General features: G+C 48.5%; 1 protein-coding gene across 1 annotated transcript; it reads left to right on the forward strand.

The window, feature by feature from the left end:
- Nucleotides 1-10165: 10165 nt before the first annotated feature.
- On the forward strand, nucleotides 10166-27315 carry CFAP263 (cilia and flagella associated protein 263). The gene is made up of 9 exons (XM_075008714.1): nucleotides 10166-10333; nucleotides 12859-12985; nucleotides 16266-16427; nucleotides 17932-18087; nucleotides 18618-18698; nucleotides 19289-19444; nucleotides 20826-20933; nucleotides 23842-23997; nucleotides 26666-27315. The coding sequence occupies exons 1-9, from the start codon at nucleotides 10218-10220 to the stop codon at nucleotides 26756-26758; spliced, it is 1155 nt and encodes a 384-aa protein (XP_074864815.1). The 5' UTR covers nucleotides 10166-10217; the 3' UTR covers nucleotides 26759-27315.

Consider the following 27315-nt stretch of genomic DNA (forward strand, 5'->3'; position numbering starts at 1 on the left):
CTGGATGGTGCCTGGTCCTGCCATGACGGCAGGGGACTGGACTTGATGACCTCTCAAGGTTCCTTCCAGTTCTAGTTTTCTACGATTCTGTGAGTGGTTCTATTCCTTGTAGAGCAAAGTACTCTTCAAAAGGAGTAAAGGGGACACAATCTGGCCCTAAAAGTGAAGAAAATAGGGATATGGGCCAGAAGTGAGAACCACACAGGCTATTGGATAACCCTGGCTCAGACTGAAAAGCTCTCGTCCCACTTGTAAGCAATTACTCACACAGTCCCAGCGTCTTTGTGGGGGCTGTTTGAAAGAGTTAGTGTTCACCAAAGTCAGAAAAGGAAGTCCACAATCTGACCTCCTACTTCCATATCTCTAGCTTTGGCAGTCTTGCAAGCTCTTCTTGGTCGATTGTAACATTTCCCTAAAGATCTGCTGAAAGTCCAAGCACTCTCCCCAGCTAGTGTAGTTGGGTCATGGGTTTTATGACTTGATTTCCTTGGTCTCCAGTACAACAAATTCCTCTCCTCCCTTGAATGTATACATAAAATGTTGCTTTATGCTTAATCCAATTCCTTAGACCTTCAAATGAGTCAGTGGACTCTGTGTGAAAGAAGCATTTGTTTTATGTAAGACCTGAGTCATTCGCTCCAGGGAGCCTACAACATGCACTCTTGGTTTAAAAATGGGTAGGCCCATTATTCTAGTGCCTGGAGCCAACTGGCTTTTCATTCTCTTGCTTTTTTATTCTCAACTTTACCCAAGAGTTATAAATTGCCATCGCAACTGGTTATTTGTAGAGCTGCTCGGGAAATGGGGTTTTCTGTGAACATGGTTGAAAGAAATTTCTTAAAAATGGCTTTCCCATTTGTAGAAAAAATGCAATTTTTGGAAAAAAAAAAAAACTAGAAAGTTTTCAGCTTTCCACTGGAATTTCTAACACAGCTACTTTTTTTTCCTGTGAAAATTTTCAGGCAGAAAGGCATTTAAAAAAGAAATAAAGTTTCCATAGAAATTTTTCATTCAACCAAAGTTAGTTCTCCTGTGTCCTGGGAGCTCTTGTTTACCCCTAGATACAGCAACATCAGATAACATAATGATTAACACCATCTCTGACCACAGAATGGGGACCACCAAAGCTGATCAGCAAAACCTCTAGCTGAGTACCTGTCTCTAGGACCAGCTACTCCTGATGCCAGAGGCAAGAAGAACCACACAGAGGACATAAGAGAAAATTCCCTCTAACTCCCCTCAGATAGCGTTTGGCTTGTGCCCTGAAGCATGGTAAGGTTTGTTCTTCTTATCCTGACACATCTACATGCATTCTCATGATCCATACAACTGTCTCCTTAAACTCTCGATTCCTACGATGTCCTGTGGTGGTGAGTTCCACTGACTATCTATGGTGAAAAGTAGTTCTTCTAGACCTGCCATTGCCTGGCCTCACCATTCATGAGTTTACCTAACTTTACCGTGTGTCCTTCCCGTCCTCCGTCTTTCTAGCAAACCCACTGACCCTGGCTGGCCCCCTTGGTTTTTATTTCTTTGACTCGGTGTCACTTTGGGTTGCCTTCTGGGTTCCCACTAATATCTGCAGCTGCAGGTCCCACACAGGGGCTCACAGCTGCAGTAGGGAGAGAAATCTCTCCCCAAGTCTAGAAGTTGCCAGGGCTGGTACAGGGGCAGTCCTCCATCACCAAGCTGCGGCCAAGGGAAGAGGGTTCCAGATAAGCCCACGCCTCCACTCCCTGCCCCATCATGGACTGCCCCCCAAGCCCTGGGCCCTCCTCCATCTGAAAGCCCCACCCCAAAACCCAGCCCCCCAGCCCATAGCCTCCACCCCGCCGTGAACTGCAGTCCTCAGACCAGAACCTGTACCCTCTCCTGCACCTGCACCCCAACCCCCAATACAGAGCTTGTACTCCCTCCTGCACACCAAACCCCAGCCTTGAGCCCTCCCCAAACCTGGAGCTCCCCTCCCACATCCCAAACCCCTCATCACCACCCCAGAGTCTGCACTCCCAGTCAGAGAGCCCATGCACCCCAACCCTCTAACCCAGCCTTGAGCCCCTCAAACCCAGGCCACCCCAGAGCTGGCAACCCCAGCCAGAGCTCTCACACTCCTGCACCTCAAATCTCTGCCTCAGCCCTGAGCCCCCTCCCACACTCTGAACCTTTCGGCCTCACTCCTACCATGAATTTTGTTATGTTCACCAATCTGAAGGCGATTCGTTACACGTCACCGCTGCGTCCTCCATCACCTCCACATTGGTGCCCATAAGAAAATTTGTTCTCCTCAGGGGTGGAAAAAATTAGAAGGAACACTGGTTGCCTTCTCTTCTTTTCCCCTCCAGAGCCCTTTGCTCTCCAAGGGATTCACTTCCATAGCTGCTCCACTGAGGCATCTGGTTTCTCTGTTTCCCTTTGAGAAAATTGCATGGAAAAGCACACAGGGGACTTGATTCTCTTCTCACTCTGGCGTAAGTCCAGAAGAATGCTACTGAAGTTGGATAGTGTGAACCTGCGATAAGATCAGAATCAGGCCCATAGTGCCTTCTGGGATGAGAGCCCAGACAACACTGGAAATATAAAAATAAAAGTGGCCAACAGACGGAATCTAACTTGCACCACATGGCAAATACTGCAAAGCTTCTGCTCCAGGAAATTGACTGGAGAACCAGAGGAGAATTGATAAGAGCAGGCACCAGGGCCCAGCTAGCAGAGAGGAAGGTAAAACTTTCACTGTCTTTTCACATAACTAAATTTTTGGGTCATGTTTGTTTTTTTTTTGCCCCGACACAGCACTAAAGGGAAACGGCAGGGCAATCTGCCTTTTAAAGAGGCCTTCCTAAAGGGAAGGAGTTGTCTGAACCCCTTGGAAATTCAGGATGAGATGATCAGGGGCTGTGAATAATGGAATAGGAATCTGGGGGCTACAGAAACACCTGATCTTTACTTTTGATTAGAGAAAGGCAGTGTTTCCTAATGGGGTCAATTAGACTTCACGATAGTATGTGAAAAAAGCGGATTCATACTATCACAGAATTGTAGAATAATAGAACTCTAGGGCTGGAAGAGACCTCAGGAGGTCAGAATCCAGCGCCCTGCATAAAGCAGGCTCAACCCCCATCTAAATCATCCCAGCCATGACTATGTCAAGCTGGGACTTAAAAACCTCTAGGAATGAAGATTCCACCACCTTTCTTGGTAACGCATTCCAGGCCTTCACCACCCTCCTGGTGAAATAAGTTTTTCCTAAGATCCAAACTTTGCCTCTCCCTATGTAGCTTCAGACCATTGCACCTTGTTCTGCCATCTGTCACCATTGAGAACAGTCTCTCTCCGTCCTCTTTAGAGCCCCCTTTCAGAAAGTTGAAGACCGCTGTCAAATCAAAGTCCTGTGGCACCTTATAGACTAACAGATATTTTGGAGCATAAGCTTTCATGGACAAAGACCTGCTTCAGCAGACGCATGGGGGGGCACATTCAGAGAAGGATTTAAAGAGGGGGGTCTTTTTTTACTGGGACCCCCTCTTTAAATCTTCCTCTGACCCCCCACCACTACTCATGCATCTGATGAAGCGGGTCTTTGCCCACAAACATTTATGCTCCAAAATTTCTGTTAGTCTGTAGAGTGCCCCAGGACTTCTTGTTGTTTTCGAAGATACAGACTAACACAGCTACCGCTCTGATACTTGCTATCAAATCGCCCCTCAGTCTTCTCTTCTGCAAACTAAATAAGCCCAAATCTCTCAGCCGCTCCTCATAGGTCATGTGCTCCAGCCCCTTAATCGGTTTTGTTGCCCTCCACTGAATCCTCCCCAATGAATCTACATCCTTTCTATACTGGGGAGCCCAGAACTTGACGCAGTAGTACAGATGAGGCCTCCCCAAAGCCAAGTAGAGGGGAATAACAACTTCTCTAGATCTGCTGGAAATGCTCCTCCTAATGCACCCCAATATACCATTAGCTTTCTTGGCTACAAGGGCACACTGTTGACTCATATCCAGCCTGTCATTCACTGTAATCCCCAGGTCCTTTTCTGCTGACCTGCTACTTAGCTAGTTGGTCTCCAGCCCGTAACCGTGCTTGGGATTCTTCTGTCCCCAGTGCAGGACTCTGCACTTGTCCTTTTTGAACCTCATCACATTTCTTGTGGCCCAATCCTCCAATTTGTGTAGCTCACTCCGGACCCTATCCCTACCCTCCAACATATCTACCTGACCCCCTATCTTAGTATCATCTGCGATTTTGCTGAGGATGCAATCCATCCCCTCATTCAGGTCATTAATAAAGATATTGAACAGTATTGGCCCTAGAATTGTTCCTTGGGGCACTCCACTTGAAACCGACTGCCATCCAGACTCCAGAACATCGATCACTACGCGTGGGACCCATCTGTCAAGCCAGTTTTCTATCCATCTTACAGTTCATGTATCCAGTCCAGACTTCCTTAACTTATGGGCAAGAATATTGTGGGAAACTATCAAAAGCTTTGCTAAAGTCAAGGTATATCACATCCATTGACTTCCCCATGTCCACAAAGCCAGTTACCTCATCATAGAAGCTAATCAAATTGGTCAGGCACGACTTGCCCTTGGTGAATCCATGTTGACTACTCTTGATCACTTTCCCCTCTTCCAAGTGCTCCAAAATGGATTCCTTGAGGACTCCCTTCGTGATTTTCCCAGGGACTGAGGTGAGGCTGACCGGTCTATAGTTCCCTGAATTGGCCTTCTTTCCTTTTTTAAAGGTGGGCACTACATTTGCCTTTTTCCAATCATCCAGGACCTCTCCCAATCGCCACGAGTTTTCAAAGATAATAACCAGAGGCTCTGCAATGGTATCTGCCAATTCCCTCAGTACCCCTGGGTGCATTAAATCTGGACCCAGGGATTTGCGTGCATCTAGCTTTTCTCAATAGCTCTTAACTCATTCTTTCCCCACCGAGAGCTACCCGCCTCTTTCCCATATTGTATTGCCTAGTGCCGTAGTTGAGGAGCTGACATTGTCCATGAAGACTGAGGCAAAAAAACAATTGACTACTTCAGCCTTTCCCACATCATCTATCACTAGGTTACCTCCCTCATCCAGTAACGGCCCCACACCCTCCCTGATAATGCTCTTATTCTTGACATACCTGTAGAAGCCCTTCTTTTTGCCCTTCACATTCCTTGTTAGCTGCAGTTCCAGTTGTGCTTTCGCTTTCCTGATTACTCCACGGCACTCTCCAGACATATATTTATGCTCCTCCTTACTATCTGTCCAAGTTTCCACTTCTTATAAGCATCCTTTCTGAGTTTAAGCTCGCCAACGATTTCCCTTGTAAGCCAAGCTGGTTGCCTACCATATTTGTTTTTCTTACTGTGCATTGGGATGGTTTGTTCCTGTGCCTTCCATAAGACCTCTTTAAAGTACTGCCAGTTCTCCTGAACTACTTTCCCCTTCATATTAGCTTTCCGGGGGATCCTGCTCATCAGTTCTCTCAGTGAGTTGAAGTCTGCTCTTCTGAAATCAAGGGCCTGTATTTTACTGCTCACCTTCCTTCCTTTTGTCAGAATCCTGAAATCTACCATCTCATGATCGCTGCAGCCCAGGTTGCCACCCACTTCTATTTCTCCTACTATTTCTTCCCTGTTTGTGAGCAGCAGGTCAAGCTGCACATGGCCCCTGGTTGGTTCCTTCAGCTCTTGTACCAAGAAGTTATCCCCAACTTTCTCTAAACACTTCCTGGATTGTCTGTGTGCTGCTGTATTGGTCTCCCAACAAATGTCTTGGTGATTAAAGTCTCCCCTGAGAACCAGCACCTGTGATTTAGAAGCTTCTCTTAGTTGTCTAAAGAAATGCTCATCTACCTCATCTGGTGGCCTATAGCAGATACTAAACACTACATCGCCTCTGCTGCTTCCACTTCTAAGCTTAACCCAAAGACACTCAACTGTCTCTTCTCCCTCCATAGACTGGAGCTCTGAACAATCCTATTGCTCTCTCACATAAACTGCAACTCCTCCTTTTCTCCCCTGCCTGTCCTTCCTGAACAGTTTATACCCGTCCATGACTGTGCTTCAGTTATGTGAGTCATCCCACTAAGTCTCTGTTATTCCAATCACCTCATACTTCTTTGACTGTGCCAGGACCACTAATTCCTCCTGCTTGTTTCCCAGGCTTCTTGCATTTCTATACAGACACCTTAGATAATAAGCTGATTGGCCTACTTTCTCCTTTAAAATGACTGGTCCTCCTTTGTTGTACCTTTTTCCTTCCCCACTTACCTCAGAGCTTGGTTCACCATCCCCTGATGAACCTAGTTTAAAGCCATCCCCTGATGAACCCTGCCTGCAAAGATGCTCTTTCCTCTCTTTGTTAGGTGGATCCCATCACTTCCTAGCAATCCTTGCTCTCAAAACAGAAACCCATGGTCAAAGACAACAAATCCCTCTCTCCGACACCACCTGTGCAAGCAGACATTTACTTCCATGATTTGACGATCTCTGCCTGGACCCCTTCCTTCAACAGAGAGGATGGACGAGAACAACACTTGTGCTCCCTATTCTTTGATCTTCCTTCCTAGAGTTACCTAATCCGCAGCGATGTGCTCAAGGTCATTCTTTGCTGTGTCGTTGGTTCCTACATGGGGAAGTAGGAAGGGATAATAATCTGCAGGTTTGATGATTTCTGGAAGTCCTTCTGTCACATCCTGGATTCTTGCTCCTGGTAAGCAGCAAACTTCCTGAGATTCCAGGTCTGGATGGCAGATGGATGACTCTGTCCCTCTTAGGAGGGAGTCCCTGACCACCACCACCCCTCTTCTTCTGTACTACACATTGAACCTCTCAAAACCGGCACACTCTCATCCAGCATCATCCATAATCAGGCATGATTTTAGTTAGCCAGACGACCACTTACGCGTGTGGCCAAGTGTTCTGTGCTGTTATTTAGCTGTAATTTACCCCTAAAGATCTTTTAAGAGCCCAGTAAGCAGTGGAAGTGTTGGTAATGTGCTAGACAATATTGATCTTCCATGGTCTGGCAAATTCTCTCGTTTGGTAGTGGTCAGGTCCCGAGGGTGTTGGACTAGAGAGGTTCAGACTTTCTGATTTATGATTTTTAAAACAGCTCTATGATATTGGCATGTCCCAAGTCCTGCTCTTACTATAGTATAGTAATAAGGCTACAGCAACAATACCAATGTATATGATATGGTATATTTTAGCTAGAGAGGAAATGGAACCAAAATCCAGATCCAAGCACTCTCAGTCCTTGCAAAGGTATGGATCTGGTATGGACCCAAGCTTTCCAAATTCAGGTATCTATTTGCAAGTGATACTGGAGCTTGTGTTCACTGAAAATCTGGCCTCCAGAGTTTTCTCTTGCTCTGTTGCACACTGTGCTGCGAACTTGGCGGCTGCTTCCCATTGCAAGGATGGGATCATAATGGGGAACTCTCCCTTCTAAATCCCCTCATTACAATATGGGGGAGAGAGAAGGTGTGTTCCAGCCCCACTCCGCCCTCCTCAGAAGCCTTCCAGAAGATACTGTGTTGGAGAAAGGGCTGTAGATTAGCTAGGCCAGGGCAGGGCTGGGATATTGTCTTCCCAGCTTTAAGCACACACAGGTTCCCAAAAAAGGATAACACTATCTGAGAACCTATTGTTTCTTCCACTGAGCATTCTTAGTAGTGGGAACCCAGTTATGGGGGTGTTCCTGGGGCATCCACATTGCAGGGAATCTCTGATAATGGGCCTTCAGTGGAACCTACTGCCAGGGGATGGAGTGTGTTTGGAAGGCACAAGGCGATGGAGGTGGGAACAGCAGGGGAGGTTCAGAGCTTCTGCATTGGTGGAATGGTGAGGATTGGAGGAGGCTGACAGATCCCACATTTCATCACTTGTGGGATGAAAACAGTTTGCAATGGAAAGCTCAGAGAGGGATTCCATCAGAGGGTCCTTGTGGTGATTTCCTCCCTCAGAGATTTATGTGGCAGGGCTCAGGTAGGACATGATATGACAATCCCACCTTGGAGATGGCTGCTTTTCAGTGGTAAGCGTGTGTATAGTGCTCTGGGAATTTCAAGAAGGAAAGACACTTAGAAAATGAAACATGGTTCACGTAAATTTGGCTCCACATGCTGTAAAATCAAACTCCTCTCAACTCTACACCCAGCAAAGACATTTCCATTTATTCTTTTCCAAAAACGCCAATGACGAGAGTTGCTTTAAACAACTCAGCATTCCATTGCTGTGGCTGAAACAGAAAGACTAAGACTCAAAGTAAAATGGAGTGTAATGATACGTGAAACCAACTTCATCTCTTTTCTTATTCAAGCCTTTGCAATAATGAGCAACGCATTAGTAGTGACGAACACACTGACTTCTTAAAATCTTCACTTTTAATGATCTAAGGTTTTATTAGGAATATAGAGACACTTAGGTAGCTTGGCTGCCAGGCCCATACACTTTCCCCTGGATGACTCAGCTATTCAAATTGTCAGTGCTGCCTGAGATTTTGGGGGCCTTAAGCAAATCCTATGGGACTGAAATGGTCTCTCCCCGCCAAAAAAACAAACAAACCCCTAATGTGATTTTATCTGTATTAAAATATGAGATAATGTTGTCACAGTTCCAGGCAACTACACTGGGGCTACATCCTGGCTTTACATAAGCAGTGGGAATTTTCCCATGGGCCGGGATTTTATTAGGGAGCTTAATGCTAGCGTGCTTTCATAGAATCAGTGCACTGGAAAGGACCTCAGGAGGTCATCTAGTCCAGCCCCCTGCTTCAAGCAGGATCAATCCCAACTAAGTCATCCCAGCCAGGACTTTGTCAAGCCAGGATTTAAAAATCTCTAGGGATGGAGAATCCACCACCTCTATGGCAACACATTCCAGGGCTTCACCACCCTCCTGGTGCAGTAGTTTTTCCTGTAAATGCGGTACACTGAGGTGTGGAGGAACAGAGTTGGGCTTTTTCTAGCTAGGTGCAAGATGGTATCATAGCAATATGGTATCATATCTTACTCAGATCCAGCTCAGCTGCAGTATCTCTTCAGTGAAGATCACCTCTCTTTCCCTTCTGACTGAGTAGTCCCAGGCTGGACAATTTCTTGCTTTCACTGGACAGGCTGTCCTATTCAGGATGGATCAGAGTGGAATTGCTATGGATAGAAGTTATTGCAGAATTTCTGTACACACGCTGGCTTTGTTCTTAAGGTAGAAAGCATTACAAGGAAAACAGATTACAAAAAATAAAGGAGCCCACCTGCATGCTACTAAGCATGCCAGAGTCATCCTAACTCTTATAGGGACTTAAGCAAATGCAATCTTTTAATACCTTGCCCAGCTCAGATGAAGCATCCTGATAACACAACCAGTCCCCTTTGACACAGAGGTGGCATCTCTGGGCTGGAGTTACCAGCATCAGGGGGTTAGCACACAGAGCTGGGTTGTGGAGGGAGAGATTTTGCATTTCCTCCACCTGAGGAAATCCACCACACAACTAGGGTTCCCGAAAGACCCTCCAACTCCCTGTACGCTCCAGAGACCACACTAATCAGCCTGCTGGGGGCAACAGGGAACAGTAGGGCACAAGGACAGGGACATGGGGACAGCAGCCAGCTGGGGGTAGGGGACGGGGGGTTCAGGAGTGTGAGGAGACAGCAGAGCTCTGGGGAGTGGGGACAGGACTAGGGAGTACTAGGGCAGCAGGGTGGGGGGCAGGGGACCTCAGGGGGAGGGGCAGCTGGCGCAGAGGCGGGGGGAGCAGAGCTGGGGATAGCAGGGGGAGGGGCAGCAGGGTTGGGGGCAGGGGACCTCAGCGGGAGGGGCAGCAGAGCTGAGGGGCAGCAGGGTTGGGGGCAGGGGACCTCAGGGGGAGGGGCAGAAGAGCTGAGGGGCAGCAGGGTGGGGGGCAGGGGACCTCAGGGGGAGGGGCAGCCGGCGCAGGGGCGGGGGGAGCAGAGCTGGGGATAGCAGGGGGAGGGGCAGCAGGGTTGGGGGCAGGGGACCGCAGGGGGGGGGCAGAGCTGGGGGGAGCAGGGGGAGGGGCAGCAGGGTTGGGGGCAGGGGACCGCAGGGGGAGGGGCAGCCGGCGCAGGGGCGGGGGCAGCAGAGCTGGGAGCGAGAGGGGCGAGGCGCGCAGGAGCCCGAGGCCCGGGCGGCCTTGGGGCCACTGCTCCGCGCGGGCCGGGGCCGGGGCCGGGGCCGGGGCCGGGACGGTGCCTCCCGCTGCCATGGTAACCCGGGCCGCGATGGCGGAGGAGGACGCGGAGAGCGTCCTGACGGCGGAGTCCCAGGAGCTCGCGGCCCTGCCCCTGGCCCAGATCGAGGCCCTGGTGCAGGAGACCAGGTACGGGACGGGGAGGGGCACCGCGCCCCCCGCCCCGCTCTCCTATCGGGTCCGTAGCGCCCCCTAGGGGCTGGGCACAGTGCCTGGCTCTGAGGGGTCCGTAGCACCCCCTATGGGGCTGGGCACAGTGCCCGGCTTTGAGGGGGTCCATATTGCCCCCTGTGGGGGCTGGGCACAGTGCCCGGCTCTGAGGGGGTCCATATTGCCCCCTATGGGGCTGGGCACAGTGCCTGGCTCTGAGGGGGTCCATATTGCCCCCTATGGGGCTGGGCACAGTGCCCGGCTCTGAGGGGGTCCATATTGCCCCCTGTGGGGGCTGGGCACAGTGCCCGGCTCTGAGGGGGTCCATATTGCCCCCTGTGGGGGCTGGGCACAGTGCCCGGCTCTGAGGGGGTCCATATTGCCCCCTATGGGGCTGGGCACAGTGCCCGGCTCTGAGGGGGTCCATATTGCCCCCTGTGGGGGCTGGGCACAGTGCCTGGCTCTGAGGGGGTCCATATTGCCCCCTGTGGGGGCTGGGCACAGTGCCCGGCTCTGAGGGGGTCCATATTGCCCCCTATGGGGGCTGGGCACAGTGCCCGGCTCTGAGGGGGTCCATATTGCCCCCTATGGGGCTGGGCACAGTGCCTGGCTCTGAGGGGGTCCATATTGCCCCCTAGGGGCTGGGCACAGTGCCTGGCTCTGAGGGGGTCCATATTGCCCCCTATGGGGCTGGGCACAGTGCCCGGCTCTGAGGGGGTCCATATTGCCCCCTGTGGGGGCTGGGCACAGTGCCCGGCTCTGAGGGGGTCCATATTGCCCCCTATGGGGGCTGGGCACAGTGCCTGGCTCTGAGGGGGTCCATATTGCCCCCTATGGGGCTGGGCACAGTGCCCGGCTCTGAGGGGGTCCATATTGCCCCCTGTGGGGGCTGGGCACAGTGCCTGGCTCTGAGGGGGTCCATATTGCCCCCTAGGGGCTGGGCACAGTGCCTGGCTCTGAGGAGGTCCGTAGCGCCCCCTAGGGGCTGGGCACAGTGCCTGGCTCTGAGGGGTCCGTAGCACCCCCTATGGGGCTGGGCACAGTGCCCGGCTCTGAGGGGGTCCATATTGCCCCCTATGGGGGCTGGGCACAGTGCCTGGCTCTGAGGGGGTCCATATTGCCCCCTATGGGGCTGGGCACAGTGCCCGGCTCTGAGGGGGTCCATATTGCCCCCTGTGGGGGCTGGGCACAGTGCCTGGCTCTGAGGGGGTCCATATTGCCCCCTGTGGGGGCTGGGCACAGTGCCCAACTCCATAGAGGGCCGTGATCACTGATGCAATCTCCCCCAGTCTCTATGATCAAGAGCAGTCTGAGTCAATGCTTTCCCTAGAGGTCTTACACAGGACCATCAGAAAACCCCTTGCTCTGTACACAGGAAGCTGGATTATAACACCCCCCCATTGCTCAATCCGTACATAATGACACAGGCTTGGCTCAGGGTCAGTACTGTATCCCTGACAAGAGAGGGGGCTAGGGGTTATGTTTTCTGGGTAGAGTAGCATGAGGCATGAAGCTGTTTCTACCTCCTGCATTCGGTGCCTGTCCCCCTGCTGAGGGGCGAAGTGTGTATTTAATAGAAAAGGAGGCATCTTCAAGGTCCGTCATTCAAGGCTGTTCAGGAACCATCTGCTAAACATTTTCTTCCTTTTATAATGAGATCCCAGTTGAAGGTCCCATCTGTCAGTTGCTGGAAATACAGTGACCGAACAAATGTAATAGTGAGGAAATATCCTGGGGATGTGGGTGGGTGAAGCAATACAAGTGTCATGGATCACATAGGGATTGGGAGTTGCTTAGCAGTCAATTCAGTGATCTCAGCGCAGCCCCCTCAGAAAGGTGTGAGCCTTGAATGCAATCAGAATGCTTTGTAAGGTGTGGCGAGTCCTTAGATTGACAAGAGACCTGTGGGTATGGGGAAGGGCTGGGGATGTAAGGATGTTTCTGATTACAGCTGAGCCCGAAATGTGAGAAAAGAAGATCAAAGTTAATTTATCTCCACCCCAATCATGTATGTCATTCACAACTGTCGATTTACCAGCATCATGCTTCTGTCTCCCAGACTGGAGGAAAAATCCAGAGGGGGCAGCTCCAGAGGGGGTGCTGTGTGTTCCAGTCAGGAACGCCTTACTGGGATCTGGGCTACCAGCAGGGATCTGTGTGGGAAAGAATGGCCCTGCTGTCCAAACAGAAGATTTGAAAGGGCACTTTCAAAGTCCCCTTCCCCTAGAGCCTGAGGTCCCATTCGTGTCCATGGCAAACCTCCCATGGATTTCAAATTGAACAGGATTGGGGCCTGGCTCCTCTTTCCTTTAGCCCCCTGTTGCATCAAGAGGCAAACCAGGTCATTTGCATGCATCTAAGGATGGTTATGGTGCCCCACCTAAAATTTTCACCACTACAAGACGTGTGTTTCTCCTCTGGTTTCATACATTGACCAGATAGCTCTATAATAGCTTATTTCTGAAATCCAGAACTTGCTCATTCCAACCTCCACTTCCTTGCAGCCATGCCCTCTCTATTCTCAAAGTGGAGACAGAAATGTTTGAAAAATACTACAACAAGATGGAGCCACAGGATCTGGTCAGCCATTTGTTGCCTGATATACATGGATCTTCACTGGATTTGGGACAGGTATGGTACTATGTTGGTAGTTTACTTGTTTGCATCTGGGCCTGACTATCCTTATGACTCTGACTATTTGGCCCCTTCCTCTTGCTTCAGCTCTCATGTTGTCCTCTCCTTCTTCATGTTTGTGTGTGGGAGCCATCAGGCATAAACACATCCAAACGCGTTTCTCTTTGCATCTCACCCCGTTTGATCCATACCCTGGAATACCTGAAAATAAGCAAGTGGAACAGGAAGGTGATGGCTTCCAATGCAACATCTCTACCTTACAGCTGCAGTGCTTAAACACCACGGTGATGGATGGCTCAGAAAGAAGTTAGCTACACACTTGAGATGAGGTACTGCTGGTCTACCAGGCTTCAGGGTTTGGGCTGCCCCTTGCTGCAGCCAGATTTAGCCCGAAGATCGATCCAGTTTCTCATCCACCCAGAGACAGTCTCCTTTTTTCCGTAGCGTATGTCTACACTACAGACTTATTGTGGAATAGTTTATTCCGGAGTTGTTATTCCAAAATAGGCCATTCTGGAATTACATGTCCACATTACAGGGAAGCCCCAAAATAAGCAAAACTTATTCTGAAATAGTATGGCCACACAGAATAGTGCCTATTTTGGATTACTGCCCCGGATGCACTGCTTTCACGGGTGCTAATCCGAACTACTGTGTCTACACAGCAGCCTTATTTTGGAATAATCTATTCCAGAATAGTAACAGAGAGGAAGCCGTGCTAGTTTATACACTATCAAAACAAAAAGCAGTCAAGTAGCACTTGAAAGACTAGCCAAATAGTTTATAAACAGCCAAAAAGAGGCTATAAATGGATGCCACCAAATAATCTACAAGCCTGAATCTCATTTGCACAAAAGTTCCTTTGCTAATTTGCACCCTTTTTAAGGCCCCTATATGCTGCCAAAGTAGGGCTGGCTTCAATGCAGAGCTAACACGTGATTGGCACCTGGGTTAGGCTAATCGCAGTGCAGAATTCTGCTTGGGTCCTCATGTGTTCTGAACTTCTAGGGGCACATCCCCTGGCTCATTGTGCAGCTGTGTGCTGAGCAGCTCGTTGAGTCTTTCCCATTAATTTGTGGGAGAACTTGTGAGCACTCTGGGGGAAGATATTGAAAGATTAAGAGCATCTGAGGTGGTAGTTTGTGTCGTCATTGTCAAGCGGGTGCATTACTAGCTCACATGAAAGCCTGGCCCAAGCCTTGGTCCCTAGCCCTGTTTGAAAGCACCACCAAATGGGTAAGAGAGTTTAGTGTGTGTACAGGAACGGAGCTGGAGGAACAAGGAAGTGTCTTAGGTAATTCTGCCGTGAAGATATGCCTTAAATGTAAATCAGAATCAGGCCTGACATGTTTCCCAACATAAAAAGGAAAATCAGGACAACCCTAGGAATTAGACCAGTCAGCTTCCAGTCCCAGGAAAGATAATGGAGCAAATAGATAAGGAATCCGTTTGCAAATATCTAGAAGATAGTGTGGTAAGTAACAATCAGCATGGATGTCTAAAGAACAAATCATGTCAAACCAACCTGATAGCTTTCTTTGATAGGGTAACAAGCCTTGTGGGTAAGGGGGATGTGGTAGATGTGGTCTATCTAGGCTTTAGGAAGGCATTTGGGACAGTCTTGCATGACCTTATTAATAAAGCAGGAAATACAGTCTAGATGGAGCTATAAGGTGGATGCATGAATGGCTGGATAACCCTTCATGGGGGATGTGGAGCCTTGGACAATCCCTCCTCTGCCCTAGGTCCCAGCTCTTTCTACCCTGTTCCCACTCCATGCCTTCCCCCAAACCTCTTTACCCAAACAATGTAGCCTGGGGCCACTAGCGCTGGCAGCAGGGGGCAGGTAGCCCTCCTCCCCCCCTAGTTACCAGTGGCAGCAGGAAGCAGAGCAACCCTGAACCAGCTCGCTCCACTCCCTTGGCTCTACCCCTTGCTGCTAGTGAGTGCAGGGATGGTCCTACGTGTTCCCCTAATCTCCTTCCCCGGGGCAATGTGGCTGGGAGTCAGGGGGATGGGGTGGAACGGGGCTAATGTGCTCTGCTTCCTGCCACTGCCAGTGAGCTCAGGGACAGGCCCAACGCCTGCTGCTGGGACCAAGCCCCTTGCTAGTCCCCTGAGCTGCCCCCCACAACGAGCAGGGCCTGGGGCAGTTGCTCCAAAGTGCCTTATGGACAGGATGGCTCTGTCTGCAGGGATTCTTTCTGGGTCCAGTTCTGTTCAGTATATTTAGCAATGAATTGATAACGACAGAGAAAGTTTACTTATAAAGTTTGAGAATGATACCAAGCTGGAAGGAGTTGCAAGTGCTTTGGAGGATAGGACTGTAATTAAAAATGATCTGGACAAACTAGAGAAATGGTCTGAGATAAATGGGATGAAATTTAATAAGGACAAATGCAAAGTACTTCATTTAGGAAGGAACAATCAGCTTCATACATATGGAATGGGAAGCGATTGTCTAGCAAGGCGTAGTACAGTAAGGGATCTACAGGTCATAGTGGACCACAGGCTAAATGAGAGTCAATAGTATGATACTGTTGCAAAAAGAGCAAACGTCATCCTGGGATGTATTGGCAGGAGCACTGTAAGCAAGACACGAGATGTGATTCTTCCACTTTGCACTGATTAGGCCTTAGCTGGTGTAGTATGTCCATTTTTATGTGGCAAATTGTGGACAAATTGGAGAAATTTTTGAGAAGAGCAACAAAAATTATTAAAGGTCTAAAAAGAAGATTGAAAGAATGGGGTTTGTTTAGTCTGGAAAAGAGAAAACAGAGAGGGGATATAACAGTTTTCAAGTAACTAAAATGTTATTACATGGAGGATGGAGAAAAATTATTCTCCTTGATCTCTAATCATTGGACAAGAAACAAGAAGCTTAAATTGCAGCAAGGAGTGGGAGGTGGTTTGGACATTAAGAAAAAGTTCCTGTCATGGTGGTAAAGCACGGGAACAAATTACCTAGGGATCCTGTGGAATCTTCATCATTGGAGATTTTTAAGAGAGCAAGTAAGACAAACCCCTTCGGGTTGGTCTAGAATGGTGGCCTGGTTTTGCCATGAGTGCAGGGGACTGAACTTGATGACCTCTTGAGGTTCTTTCCAATTTTATGATTCTACAGATTCATCATAGTCACCATGGTTATTTCCCATTCTAAGTATAAGGAAAACATAGTAACTGCCGGCAAATGTTGAATTTTCAGTGGTGACCACTTTGAATGGGTCCTGTTGCTACCTACTTGCTCCTTCAGTCCTTTTGTTTGTTTGGATTACAGACACGTGCCAGACGTAAATCTAAATCCCGCATTGCGGCAGATCGTTTTTTAGGCCTGACAGTGGAGCAGAAGAATGATCTAGCGCAGCGGGAGCTGGATGAAACAAAGGAAGAAATTCAGCGAACCAAAGAGGAGTCTGAACGGATGATACAAAACTACCAGGTACAGCATTCCATGAGCTGTAAAACACTGGGTGTAGCGAACAACTGTGTTATTTGGCCTACCTCGTTTAGTTTAGCTAAAACAAAAGCTACCAGAGCTCCCAATTATTGTCCCGTTCCGTTCGATCATTTGCCATGGTGGCATTCCATTTGCCTTATCACCAGTTGTCTTTCTTCAGCTTCTTCCCGCTGCACAAAGACTCAGAGGGCTGGAATGTCATTGTGCCAATATGTAGCATGACAGCATGCTTCTGAATACTACAATCACTCCACTGTGAGCCTCCAGCTAAAAGGGCAAGAGGGACTTATTGGGCAGCAACAGGAGGTGTAAAGCAGCTGTCCCAAGAACTCTGAAACATCATCCTGTTGGGCTTCCATATGTTTGACTCAATGACTTTTTGTCAGTTGTACCCATTTACAAGTAAACTGTATTTTTTTTCCCCCTAAACTCAGTGTCACAGACTTGCCCGAATCTGAGGGCCAGGGCTGGGGTAGGTTGTGCATCACTAGACAGAGGTCTGTACAATCATGACAGGTGTTAAAAAGACAAATAAGGGAAAGTTTTTTTACTTGTTCCCATAACATAAGAACTAGGGGTCACCAAATGAAATTAATAGGTAGCAGGTTCAAAACTAGGAAAAGGAAGTATTTCTTCATGCAACACACTGTGGAACTCCTTGCTAGAGGAGGTTGTGAAGACCAAGACTTTAACAGGGTTCAAAAAAGAGCTAGATAAATTCATAGACGAAGGTCCATCAATGACTATGAGCCAGGATGTGTAGGAATGGAGTCCCTAGCCTCTGTCAGAATCTGGGAATGGGTGACAAGGGATGATTCCCTGTTTTGTGTATTCCTCTGGGACACCTGGCATTGGCTGTAAATCATGGCTAGTCTTGGAAGACAGGATACTGGGGCTAGGTGGGTCTGACCCACTGTAGCCGTTCTTATGTTCTTATGACTCTTAAATTCAGAACGTCAATCCAAATTTTGAAGGCCTCCTCCTATGTTATAAAGGCAACTTTCATCGCACCCACTTCTCTGTTAGAAGAGTGAGACAGAATCCCTTTGATTAAGCAAAGTGGTTAGACCCTAACTGTATAATCCTGAACATTCATGTCTTATCAAAAGGGTGTTTTTAACATAACCACTTTCAGCAGACTTGGTAGATCTGGAGATATTTGCAGGTCAAGGGAGAACTGATTGACCCTCCATGAGGTTGATTTCCAGCAGCTGAACATTGAGAATGCTCAGTTTCTAGAGAAGATTGATGAGAGGAACTGGGAGCAAGTATGATAAGATGTTTTGTCTTTGTTGTTCTTCAGTGACTGAGAGATTGATGTTATTACCAACACCTCACTGCCACAGGGCAAATGGGGCAAAATTCATTGATGTCAACGGAGTTATGCTAATAGCGAACTTGGCCCACCATTCCTTTATGTTGTTCTTCACCCCTCCCCCGACCCTCTGGCCCATCTCTTTGCTTGAATGTGACTTTGATTCTACAGGCAGTCATGGAAGAAGCAGATATTCGCTGGGCTGATATTAAGAAAGCCACGTGCGACTTTAACAGAGACATTATGCAAACAATATCCAAGAAGAAAGGGAGTGTCATAGCTTCTGAGAAGGTGCTGAGATATCTGGAGGAGAAGAACCACTACAGGGTCAGTTCAGAGTTGTATATATATGTATGTATTATATGCCAGGCTAAATAGTTTAGATCAAATCCTAATCCCCTGACTCACATGTGTAACCTATCCCACGTTTTGGGCCAGACGTAGCCTACCTACGTTGACAGGTCTGTTTGACTATCACCCTTTACGTTGCAATTCACTGTTACCGTTGTGCGCTAGAAGCCCACGTGGTGGCTCACCAATTCCATGCCCAGTTCTGAATCTGATACAGGAGTCACGGTACAGGAGAGACTGCAGGGCTCACCCTAGTGGACGATGGCGGGGTTGCATGGGGCAGGGTGCTGTCAGAGCATGTGTTATTGATTTATATCGAGGGGTCTGAACGACACCAAGTGGGAATGCTGGCCCGTGGTGAAGTGTAACGCAGACGACATAGTGGCTTGGAAGACTGGAAGCATCATGATAAGAAGTAGAGCTTGGGGCTCTCTCGTGGTGGGCCCCACCATACCAATGACTGAGAGAGCAGTGACTATGACAGCCTCTTCTGATATCTATTTTAGGATGCAGTGAAAGAAAAATTGCGTTTGAAAAATGATTCTCTCAAAGTCCAGAAGAAAAAGTTGCAGCTGCAGCTCAAGCAGGTGTGTCAAGACTGAAGAGCAACAGTAAAGCTGCAGCCCTTTGGAAATGAAAGGGGACAATGGGATCTCACTGCAGAGAGGGGGATTTCAGGAGCTAGCCGAGACAGGGCAGCCTCACGTTTCTGTGAACTTTCTCTGCTTCTACTCTTATTTCCTGTGTTTGTGAGAACTTTTATTAATCTCTTAGTTTATTAAGAAGAGCCCCCAAGTAGGAGCAGCTTATATGCCAGAGGCAGGCCCCAAAGCAGCGTAAAAGCTGTGAGCTAGTTGTGCTGGGTGAGAGAAGCGGAGACCCTGAAGAGGGGGAACTGGCACCCATTTTGTGCCCCAGAGAAGATGTTGGGTGGACCTTTGCAGGTCCTCCTGGAGGGGTTAACATGAGTGTCACAGGAGCATAGCCAGTGGTAGAGAGTTCAGGCATGGTAACCAAGGTTAAGTAGGGGCACAGGTTGAGTCCATAACTCCTCCCCATGCCCTGAGTTAGCCTGGCCACTCACCCTCATGGCTGTCCTCACAGAGCAAAGCCCGACTGTGTGGCATTTAGCCTCAGGTCAGCGATGAGCAGTTTCTGCATCTTTGCCGGCTTGCAGAAGGAAGAGATGGGCGAGGCGCTCCATGAGGTTGATTTCCAGCAGCTGAAGATTGAGAATGCTCAGTTTCTGGAGAAAATTGATGAGAGGAACCGGGAGTTGCTACAGCTAAAATTAACAGCGGGAAACACTCTTCAGATCCTCAATTCCTACAAAGTAAGTCAGGCCCATGGCAACTGCATTCTCTTTTTCTCTCTAGTTCCTGCAGGATAAGAGAACAGGTGTATATGTGCTTAACACTGTCCCCACTCTCTCTCTCTCTCTCTTTTCTGGCCATCTCTTTCAAACAGCAGCATTTTTATTTCAGCTTAACAGCTGCCTGACTTCCCTGTGATATACCTGCCAGCAGGTAGGGGCTGGGAGTTGACACCTGCCCTGGAATTTTTGGGACAGTTCCTTTATTGATGGATTTGCCTGCCAAGAAAGATCCCTACCTACACTGTGGCTCTCTGGATGGTTTTGACACTCCCTCCTGCTATGTGTTTTATGGCATCCACCTGGGACGGTGCAAAGCTGCAAACCTTGCAGTGAGGTTATCTAGTCCCACAGGACAGTAAGCAGTAGCCTTAGTCCCGACCTAACTAAAGACTTTTGTGTATCCTTGTAATAGATCTGGCTCTAGCCATGGATTTTAAGTCATTAACCATTATGGCTGCTGCTGTGATCATGTCAGTTACACAGGGTTAAGACTGCCCTGTTCTTGGATGGGTGACCTTCAAGACAAATCCAAATACTGGTGACACATGAGGCAGAATCCTCTCCTCGAAGTCAGTACTAAGCTTGAGGCCCTGTGCTGAACCTGATTCTGTCTCTTGGCTGTAATATAAAATAGAGGGATGTGGCCGTTATAGGTCCATCCCATGGCTATATTTTTGCAAAAGTTGGGTTATTAGGCTTAGTATCCTGGTCAAAATAATGCCATAAACATTTCTAGTGTGCCTGTCACTTCTCCTGCAGTCCAGCCCGCAGCAGGTCTTATTGTAGTCCACCCCAGCGCTGGCTGCATCTCTGTGGGAGAAAAACGAAGAGCTCAGTTATTACCTGCTTTTGAATCCCTCGGTCTGTTTACCTTACAAACCACAGGGGAGATTTTCACAGGCCCTGCCTACTCCCACAGATGGTCAATGACTTGGGATGTTTTATTCCTATTCGTGCCTTTGCAGCTGTCCTCCCATGCTTTAGTTAAATACAACAGAAAAGGGCAGGTTTTTCCCTTCCTTTTTTTTGGAGTAAAACAGGCGGCAGCAGTAGTTGTACTTGAAATATTCTTGCAGTCTGCCTCACCACTTCTGGATGATATATTGGCTACCTGAGGCTGCCACCTACAAGGGAAGCTCAGAAACGAGATGCCACTTTGATCAATGCATCCTATGATGAACAGGCAGAGTAGGGACTGGAATCCTGGAAGGTGCAGCCTGAGATTATGGCTGACAAGAAACTCAGTGTGTTGCGCAAAGGGAGTCCAGGCTTCCCTGTTCACTAGTGAGCCCTCGCCCTCCTTGGGGCTCACTGACTTTGCTGCATTGTGCTGTTTCAGAGAAAGCTGCACAATGCCACCGCAGCGTCCGCCCGCCTGATGAAAGAGATCTCCCAGAGAACGGAGTTGCTGGAGAGGATGGAAAGAGAAATCATCTTGGTGGAGGAGGTAGGAGGAACATCAGAAACAATCAGCGCAGGGCATGTGGGGCCACTTGGATTTTTAATCCTGAAATGTCATGTTATGAGGCCATTTCTCTGAAGTGTTCCTAATGTTACATTACTGCAGAGACCGAGAGGCTGGTCTTCAATTACTCTCAGATTTGGATCCTAGTTCCACAGGTGTAAGGCTGGAGTAATTCCATTCAAGGCAGTGAGCCTGGCTCTGATCACAGGCTTAGTCCATGGCTACATTACCTGGAAGATCAGCCCACTCGGGGTTGCTCTTCCGTGATTCAATTTTGCACGCCTGGCAGGATGCATGAAATCTACTTTCAGGGGCTGGCAGTCGGTGACTGTACTCCTCACTATTGTGAGGAGTAAGGGAAGTCAGTGGGAGAAACTCTCCCATTGGCCTTCCTCAGTGAGGACGGCCAGGTAAGTCGATTTCAGCTAAGTCGATTTTTAGGTATGCAATTGCCATAGCTAGAATTGTACCTGAAATCGACTTATCTCCCTAGTGTAGACCTGGCCTTATTTTGCAATATTGTAACTTTCTCAGCCTCAGCAGAGACACACTTGAGCTACATTGATGGGCTCCCAAGGCAGCCCCACAGCTGTTTGTATGCTGCCCTTCGCTGGCGTAGCAACGGGAGTCATTTTGGTTATGGCAGCAATCAGGAGAGACTTTGAAACAGAAATATCCAGGAGATGAAGGAGTGAAGATTAGAATCATAGAATACTAGGACTGGAAGGGACCTTGAGAGGTCATCGAGTCCAGCCCCCCGCCCCAATGGCAGGACCGAGTACTGTCTAAACCATCCCTGACAGACATTTCTCTAATCTGTTCTTAAATATCTCCAGGGATGGAGATTCCACAACCTCCCTTGGCAATTTATTCCAGTGTTTGACCACCCTGACAGTTAGGAACTTTTTCCTAATGTCCAACCTAATCCTCCCTTGCTGCAGTTTAAGTCCATTGCTTCTTGTTCTATCCTCAGAGGCCAAGAAGAACAAGTTTTCTCCCTCCTCCTTATGACACCCTTTTAGATACCTGAAAACCGCTATCATGTCGCCCCTCAATCTTCTTTTTTCCAAACTAAACAAGCTCAGTTCTTTCAGCCTTTCTTCACAGGCCATGTTCTTTAGTCCTTTGATCATTCTTGTTGCTCTTTTCTGGACCCTTTCCAATTTCTCCACATCTTTCTTGAAATGCGGTGGCCAGAACTGGACACAATACTCCAGCTGAGGCCTAACCAGTGCAAAGTAGAGCAGAAGAATGACTTCTCGTGTCTTGTTCACAGCACACCTGTTAATGCATCCCAGAATCACATTTTGTTTTTTTGCAACAGCATCACACTGTTGACTCATATTTAACGTGTGGTCCACTATAACCCCTAGATCCCTTTCTGCCATACTCCGTCCTAGACAGTTGTGTCCCATTCTGTATGTGTGTAACTGATTGTTCCTTCCTAAGTGGAGCACTTTGCATTTGTCTTCATTAAACTTCATCCTGTTTACCTCAGACCATTTCTCCAATTTGTCCAGATCATTTTGAATTTTGACCCTATCCTCCAAAGCTGTTGCAGCTCCTCCCATCTTGGTATCATCTGCAAACTTAATAAGCGTACTTTCTATGCCAATGTCTAAATCGTTGATGAAGATATTGAACAGAACCGGTCCCAATACAGAACCCCTGTGAAACTCCACTTGTTATAACTTTCCAGCAGGATTGAGAACCATTAATTCTCAAAAGGGTGTCAACTTGCTAGCATATTTAGACCAGCACCTCCTTGAGCAGGGCCCGACTTTTTGTTTTGTTTGTACATTGCCTCGCTTCCTGGGGCCTGAGCTCTGATTAGGTACCTAGACACTACCCCAGCACAAATCATTGATGATCTTAATAATATTCCAAATAAGCTATGCAGTGGTTCCCAATCTTTTCAGTAATGCAAACCCCCAATCACCTCCCAAGCTGTTTGTGGACCCCATCAAAGCCAATTCGAGCCTCTATGTACACTTCACTGAATGGAAAAGGACATGCAAATAATTAACATTTAGACGTTCCACTTGTGGATGCTTCACTCTGCTCATCAATCTCCTTTCCCAGCGAGGCTGATTTCAGCCACAGAGCTGGGGCTAATGTTTGTATATTTCTTACCATCAAGGTCATTTTGTCACACAAAGGCACCACAACATCGGTTTTCGGATGGCAGTTAATAACATTATTGGAAGATATTTAATTTAAAAATAATTGATTGTACCTTTGCAATTTATTTAAAACTTATTTTCTAGGATCATTTTTATTTATCTTTTCTACTTTTTGACAGACCCTCTGCCATACCCATGCGGACCCCAGGTTGGGAACTGCTTGTCTATTACATATGTAATAGAGCAAAAGAATATTTCAGTATTAAAATATATTTAATTGTAATACTAGAAGCGGAGTGCCTAAAGTTATGCTTTGAAATCCATGTTTAGGCACGTGACCTGGTACCAGCAAGGCTGTGTACCTGCACCTGACCTCTGCAGGACTTCGGGGTGCTCTGAAAAGCCGCTCACTTTTCTTTAGGTACCAAAGGATGGAGTTTGGACCTTTGGCATCGCTTTCTGCAATTTTAGAGGCACTGTCCCACCCCTCCAGTGAGGGTGCTAAGAAGGGCTCCAGCTGTGTTTTGTGCCACACCACTGCACCAGGCTGTAGCTACACACCAAGCCCAGCTGTGGCACCAGGGAGTTGCCCTGTGAGTTCACGCAGCTCCGGAGTGCACCTAGCAGACAGGAAACCAAAATGCTAATAAGCAGCTTCATTGCTCAGCCTTTGGTTTGTGGCGGTGGGGTTCCAAATTAAATTCCCAGTCTGCAGAAAGGAAAGGCCCATCCACTCTACCCACCTTGGATCTTCTTTCCTCTCTCAGGAACGAGCCAAAGCAGAAAGTGTGAATAAGCAGCTGCGGCAGCAGCTCTCGGATTACAGAGTGCCCCCAGTGCTGAAGTATGTCAATCAGAAGATGGCCATGTTCGACCTTGAAAACAACATCAAGATATGGGAGAGGAAGGTGGAGATTGCCGAGGTATGGTAAAATGAGATCTCCTCCTGGAGTCTGTAGCTGAGCCTAGATGGGGTGTCTGTCCTTCCCTGGACACAGCTGGGGTTAAACAGAGGGTAACCATCTGTCCCCACACATGTTCATAGGATCATGATGAAGGTGTCTGTTGCTTTGTACAAACCAGGCAGCAAGAATAGGAGATTTTAGTGGTGGTTTTAATTACTGTATAACAGAACAACTCAGCATGCTTCCTGTTTACGAAGTTGTGATTGTGTCCTGGGTGAATGTATTCAAAGGCTAGCGTGTGTCTAACAATTAAACTCTGAGGCTGGAAGCCAAGATGTTTTAAGGTGGGGCATAGTTATTAATGAGTTAGAAGGGGTCATCAACACATTGGTGTTATTATTCTGCTGTTATTAACAACTATAAACTACAGACAAGTACCTATCCTCCCTTCTCACGACTGCACATGTAACTACTGTGGGCTTTTTCAAACGCTCATGCTCATGATTGTTTGAAAATGTTATGGATCTGATTTCTGATCATCTTCATATGACAATTTCAAAGCACTTGACATGCAGTCCTGGAATGGTTGATGTTTGTGAGTGCGAGACTCAGGGCAGGCTATCAAAAAGCAGAGCAGAAACCCCGACTGGGTGATATGTCCTATAATTAGATTTCACTAACCTTGTAACAAGTGAAAACTCCTAATGCACTATAACAGTATTACCATGGAGTCACAGACAGTCCCCTTGGGCGTTCCGGTTTATCTGGCCACCCTGAGAAGCTGGACTATGTGACGGTCACTTTACATCCAAAATCACAACCATATTCATGATACTACCAGTCGCAAAGAACCTGTCACTTATCCCAGGCCAGTCTCTTGTCCGGCAATGTCCGTAAACCAGCGTGATTTTAGTTAGCTGGATAACCACTTATCAGGGCTGTGGCCAAGTTTCCCGTGGTCCCATAATGTTTGTTTCCAGCCACCAGTCCTGGCTCTCAGTGTTCTGTGCTGTTCTTTAGCTCTAATTTACCCCTAAATGCCCAGGAAGCAGTGGAAGTGTTGGTAATGTGCTAGACAATATTGAGCTCCCATGGTCTGGCAAATTTTCTCATCCGGCACTGGTCAGGTCCTGAGCCTGCCAGACAAGAGAGGTTCAACCTGTACAAGCATTCCATGAAGTCTAAATACTGCTCTGTAACACTGAGATCTAGCGTCACTGTAGTGCGCCCGGGAAAGCCAGCCTGGTTTCCAGCTAGTCATTTGTCAGTGTCCAGTGAGGCCTCTGGACCTTGGCATGAGCTGGGACCTGGTCTTCCAGCAGCACAGGCCACATTACTGATGAAGAAACTGAAGCATGTGATGGTTGTGATTTGGCCATGGCCACACGGTGATTCTGGGGCCGAGCTAGGAGAAGGATCCTGAAGATGTTGCTTAGATTATGCCCTGCTGTGTGGTGAGATAGGTAGAAACAAAATAGCATAGTGGCAAACCTTTTAATGCCGTGCCTTAAGTTCCTCTGCATTGAAAAGCAAAGCTTGCCCCACAGTTAGTGGGTGCAGATCTACAGCAGGGTGGTGAAACAAGGTAGCAAGAGCAAGTGCTTAGCAGTCCCTGTTGTTCAGTGGAGAGTCTAACCCACGCGCCGTTCACTGCCATGGAGAGATGGGCCTGCGCTGTGCACTTTGGGGCAGAGACCAGCTTGATTATGCTGTTTGTTCAGCGTGTGGGGCCACTGAGTTCTGGTTCAGGCTGGGGCTCCCGGGCACTTTGGCAACACCAAGAGATGAGGGGCAGATCTACCCTGGGATTGAAGTCCAACGTACCCCAGGCTGGTCCTATTCAGAGTCTCAGGCCCTAAAGTTCAGATCCCAATACAACCTGCAGTGTGGGATCTCACCGCTTTCCTTCTACAGATGAACCTCTCCAATCCAGCACTGTCTTGGCCAGCAAACTCCATAATCCAACATGATGGGAGTTAGCTGGATGACCACTTCTCATGAGTGTGGCCAAGTTCCCCATTGTCCCATAACGTTTGTTTCCAGCCACGAGTCCTGGCACTCAGAGTTCTGTGCTGTTATTTAGCTGTAATTTACCCCTAACTGTCTTCTAAGAGCCCAGTGAGCAGTGAAAGCGTTGTTAACGTGCTGGAAAATATTGACCTCCTGTTGTCCGGCAAATTCTCCCGCCTGGCACCGGTCAGGTCCCGAGGGTGCTGAATGAGAGAGGTTCAGCCTATTGACAGGCAGCAGTGCTGACATTTGGTGTGTTGGTGGGAGGGAGACCCAACTCCATGCCCCAGAAAGGAGGAGGCCAACTCCAGACGGGGCAGGGCCTAGGGCATTACACCAGGATCCCACCCTGCTCCATCATGGCCGTACACAGTGCCGTAACAGTGCTGCCACAGCAATTCAAAGGGGCCCGGAGTACCAGCCACCACCACTGCCAGAATAGCAGCGGTGGGGCTCTGGGCACCTTTGAAATTCCAGGCCCTGGGACAACTGCCCCCTTAGCTCCTGGCAGCCTGACCGTGGGATGGCCTGTTCAAAGGAAGGCCAGGAGAGCCCGTGATAGCCTGAGATTGCAGATGTGTACCAACTCAGAGGTGTACTGTATGCACCCTGCTGACCGGTACACTCCAGGGTAGTTTGCCGCTGTCTTACCACTGCTCCATTTTCATTTCTGCAGATGTCCTTGCAGAGCTACCGCAGAGCTTGGGACAAGGTCAAGATGACTAGTGACCAACGCCAGCTTTGTCTCCCCGTGCAAGGTAGCCAATGAGGGATTAGCTTGGAGTCAGCCACAGGAAGAAGCTATCACGTGGGGGGACTGCAGAACGCTTTATACTGCAGCTGGGTCCATAAAAAGCGACAGAACTGTTTCAGCCTGATCGATAAAGAAATCAAAAGTGCCAAGGGGTAAGACACCTCCATTTTGTTACATTCCACAGTCCCAGGATCAGCCCTTGGGCTCTGTCACCTGAGTTCTTCGAAGGGCTCCCAAAGTCTCAAATCAGCTCTGCTCCTGACCATCCATCGTCTCTCAAACATCTGGCGGAGCAGTTGCTCTCTGGCTTGTATCCAGCCGAGCCCTCTTTGGGCTGTCCCTTGTGACAAAAGAAATCAGGAGATGTTTTGAGGGGAGCAGGTTAAAGTTTAATAGTCCCAAGGGAGCGCACGAGATTAACACACCCCAGCGTTACTGTGGGGGAGGACGTGTCAGCACCAGGCACCTGGGTGGAGTCACGCAGCCTCTGTTAGCAGCACGAAGAGTGATGGGGTCCACAGTGCTGGGTATATCCCCCAGTCAATCACACAGTTGCTGCTATAACGTGGCGT

The sequence above is a fragment of the Carettochelys insculpta genome, chromosome 14, assembly GCF_033958435.1.
Source record: "Carettochelys insculpta isolate YL-2023 chromosome 14, ASM3395843v1, whole genome shotgun sequence".
Taxonomy (NCBI): domain Eukaryota; kingdom Metazoa; phylum Chordata; order Testudines; family Carettochelyidae; genus Carettochelys; species Carettochelys insculpta.

Coding starts and splice junctions, on each gene's coding strand:
- CFAP263 (XM_075008714.1), top strand. CDS start 10,218: ATGGTAACCCGGGCCGCGATGGCGGAGGAGGACGCGGAGAGCGTCCTG. Junction 10,334..12,858: donor GCCCTGGTGCAGGAGACCAG/GTACGGGACGGG, acceptor ACTTCCTTGCAG/CCATGCCCTCTCTATTCTCA. Junction 12,986..16,265: donor CTTCACTGGATTTGGGACAG/GTATGGTACTAT, acceptor TTTGGATTACAG/ACACGTGCCAGACGTAAATC.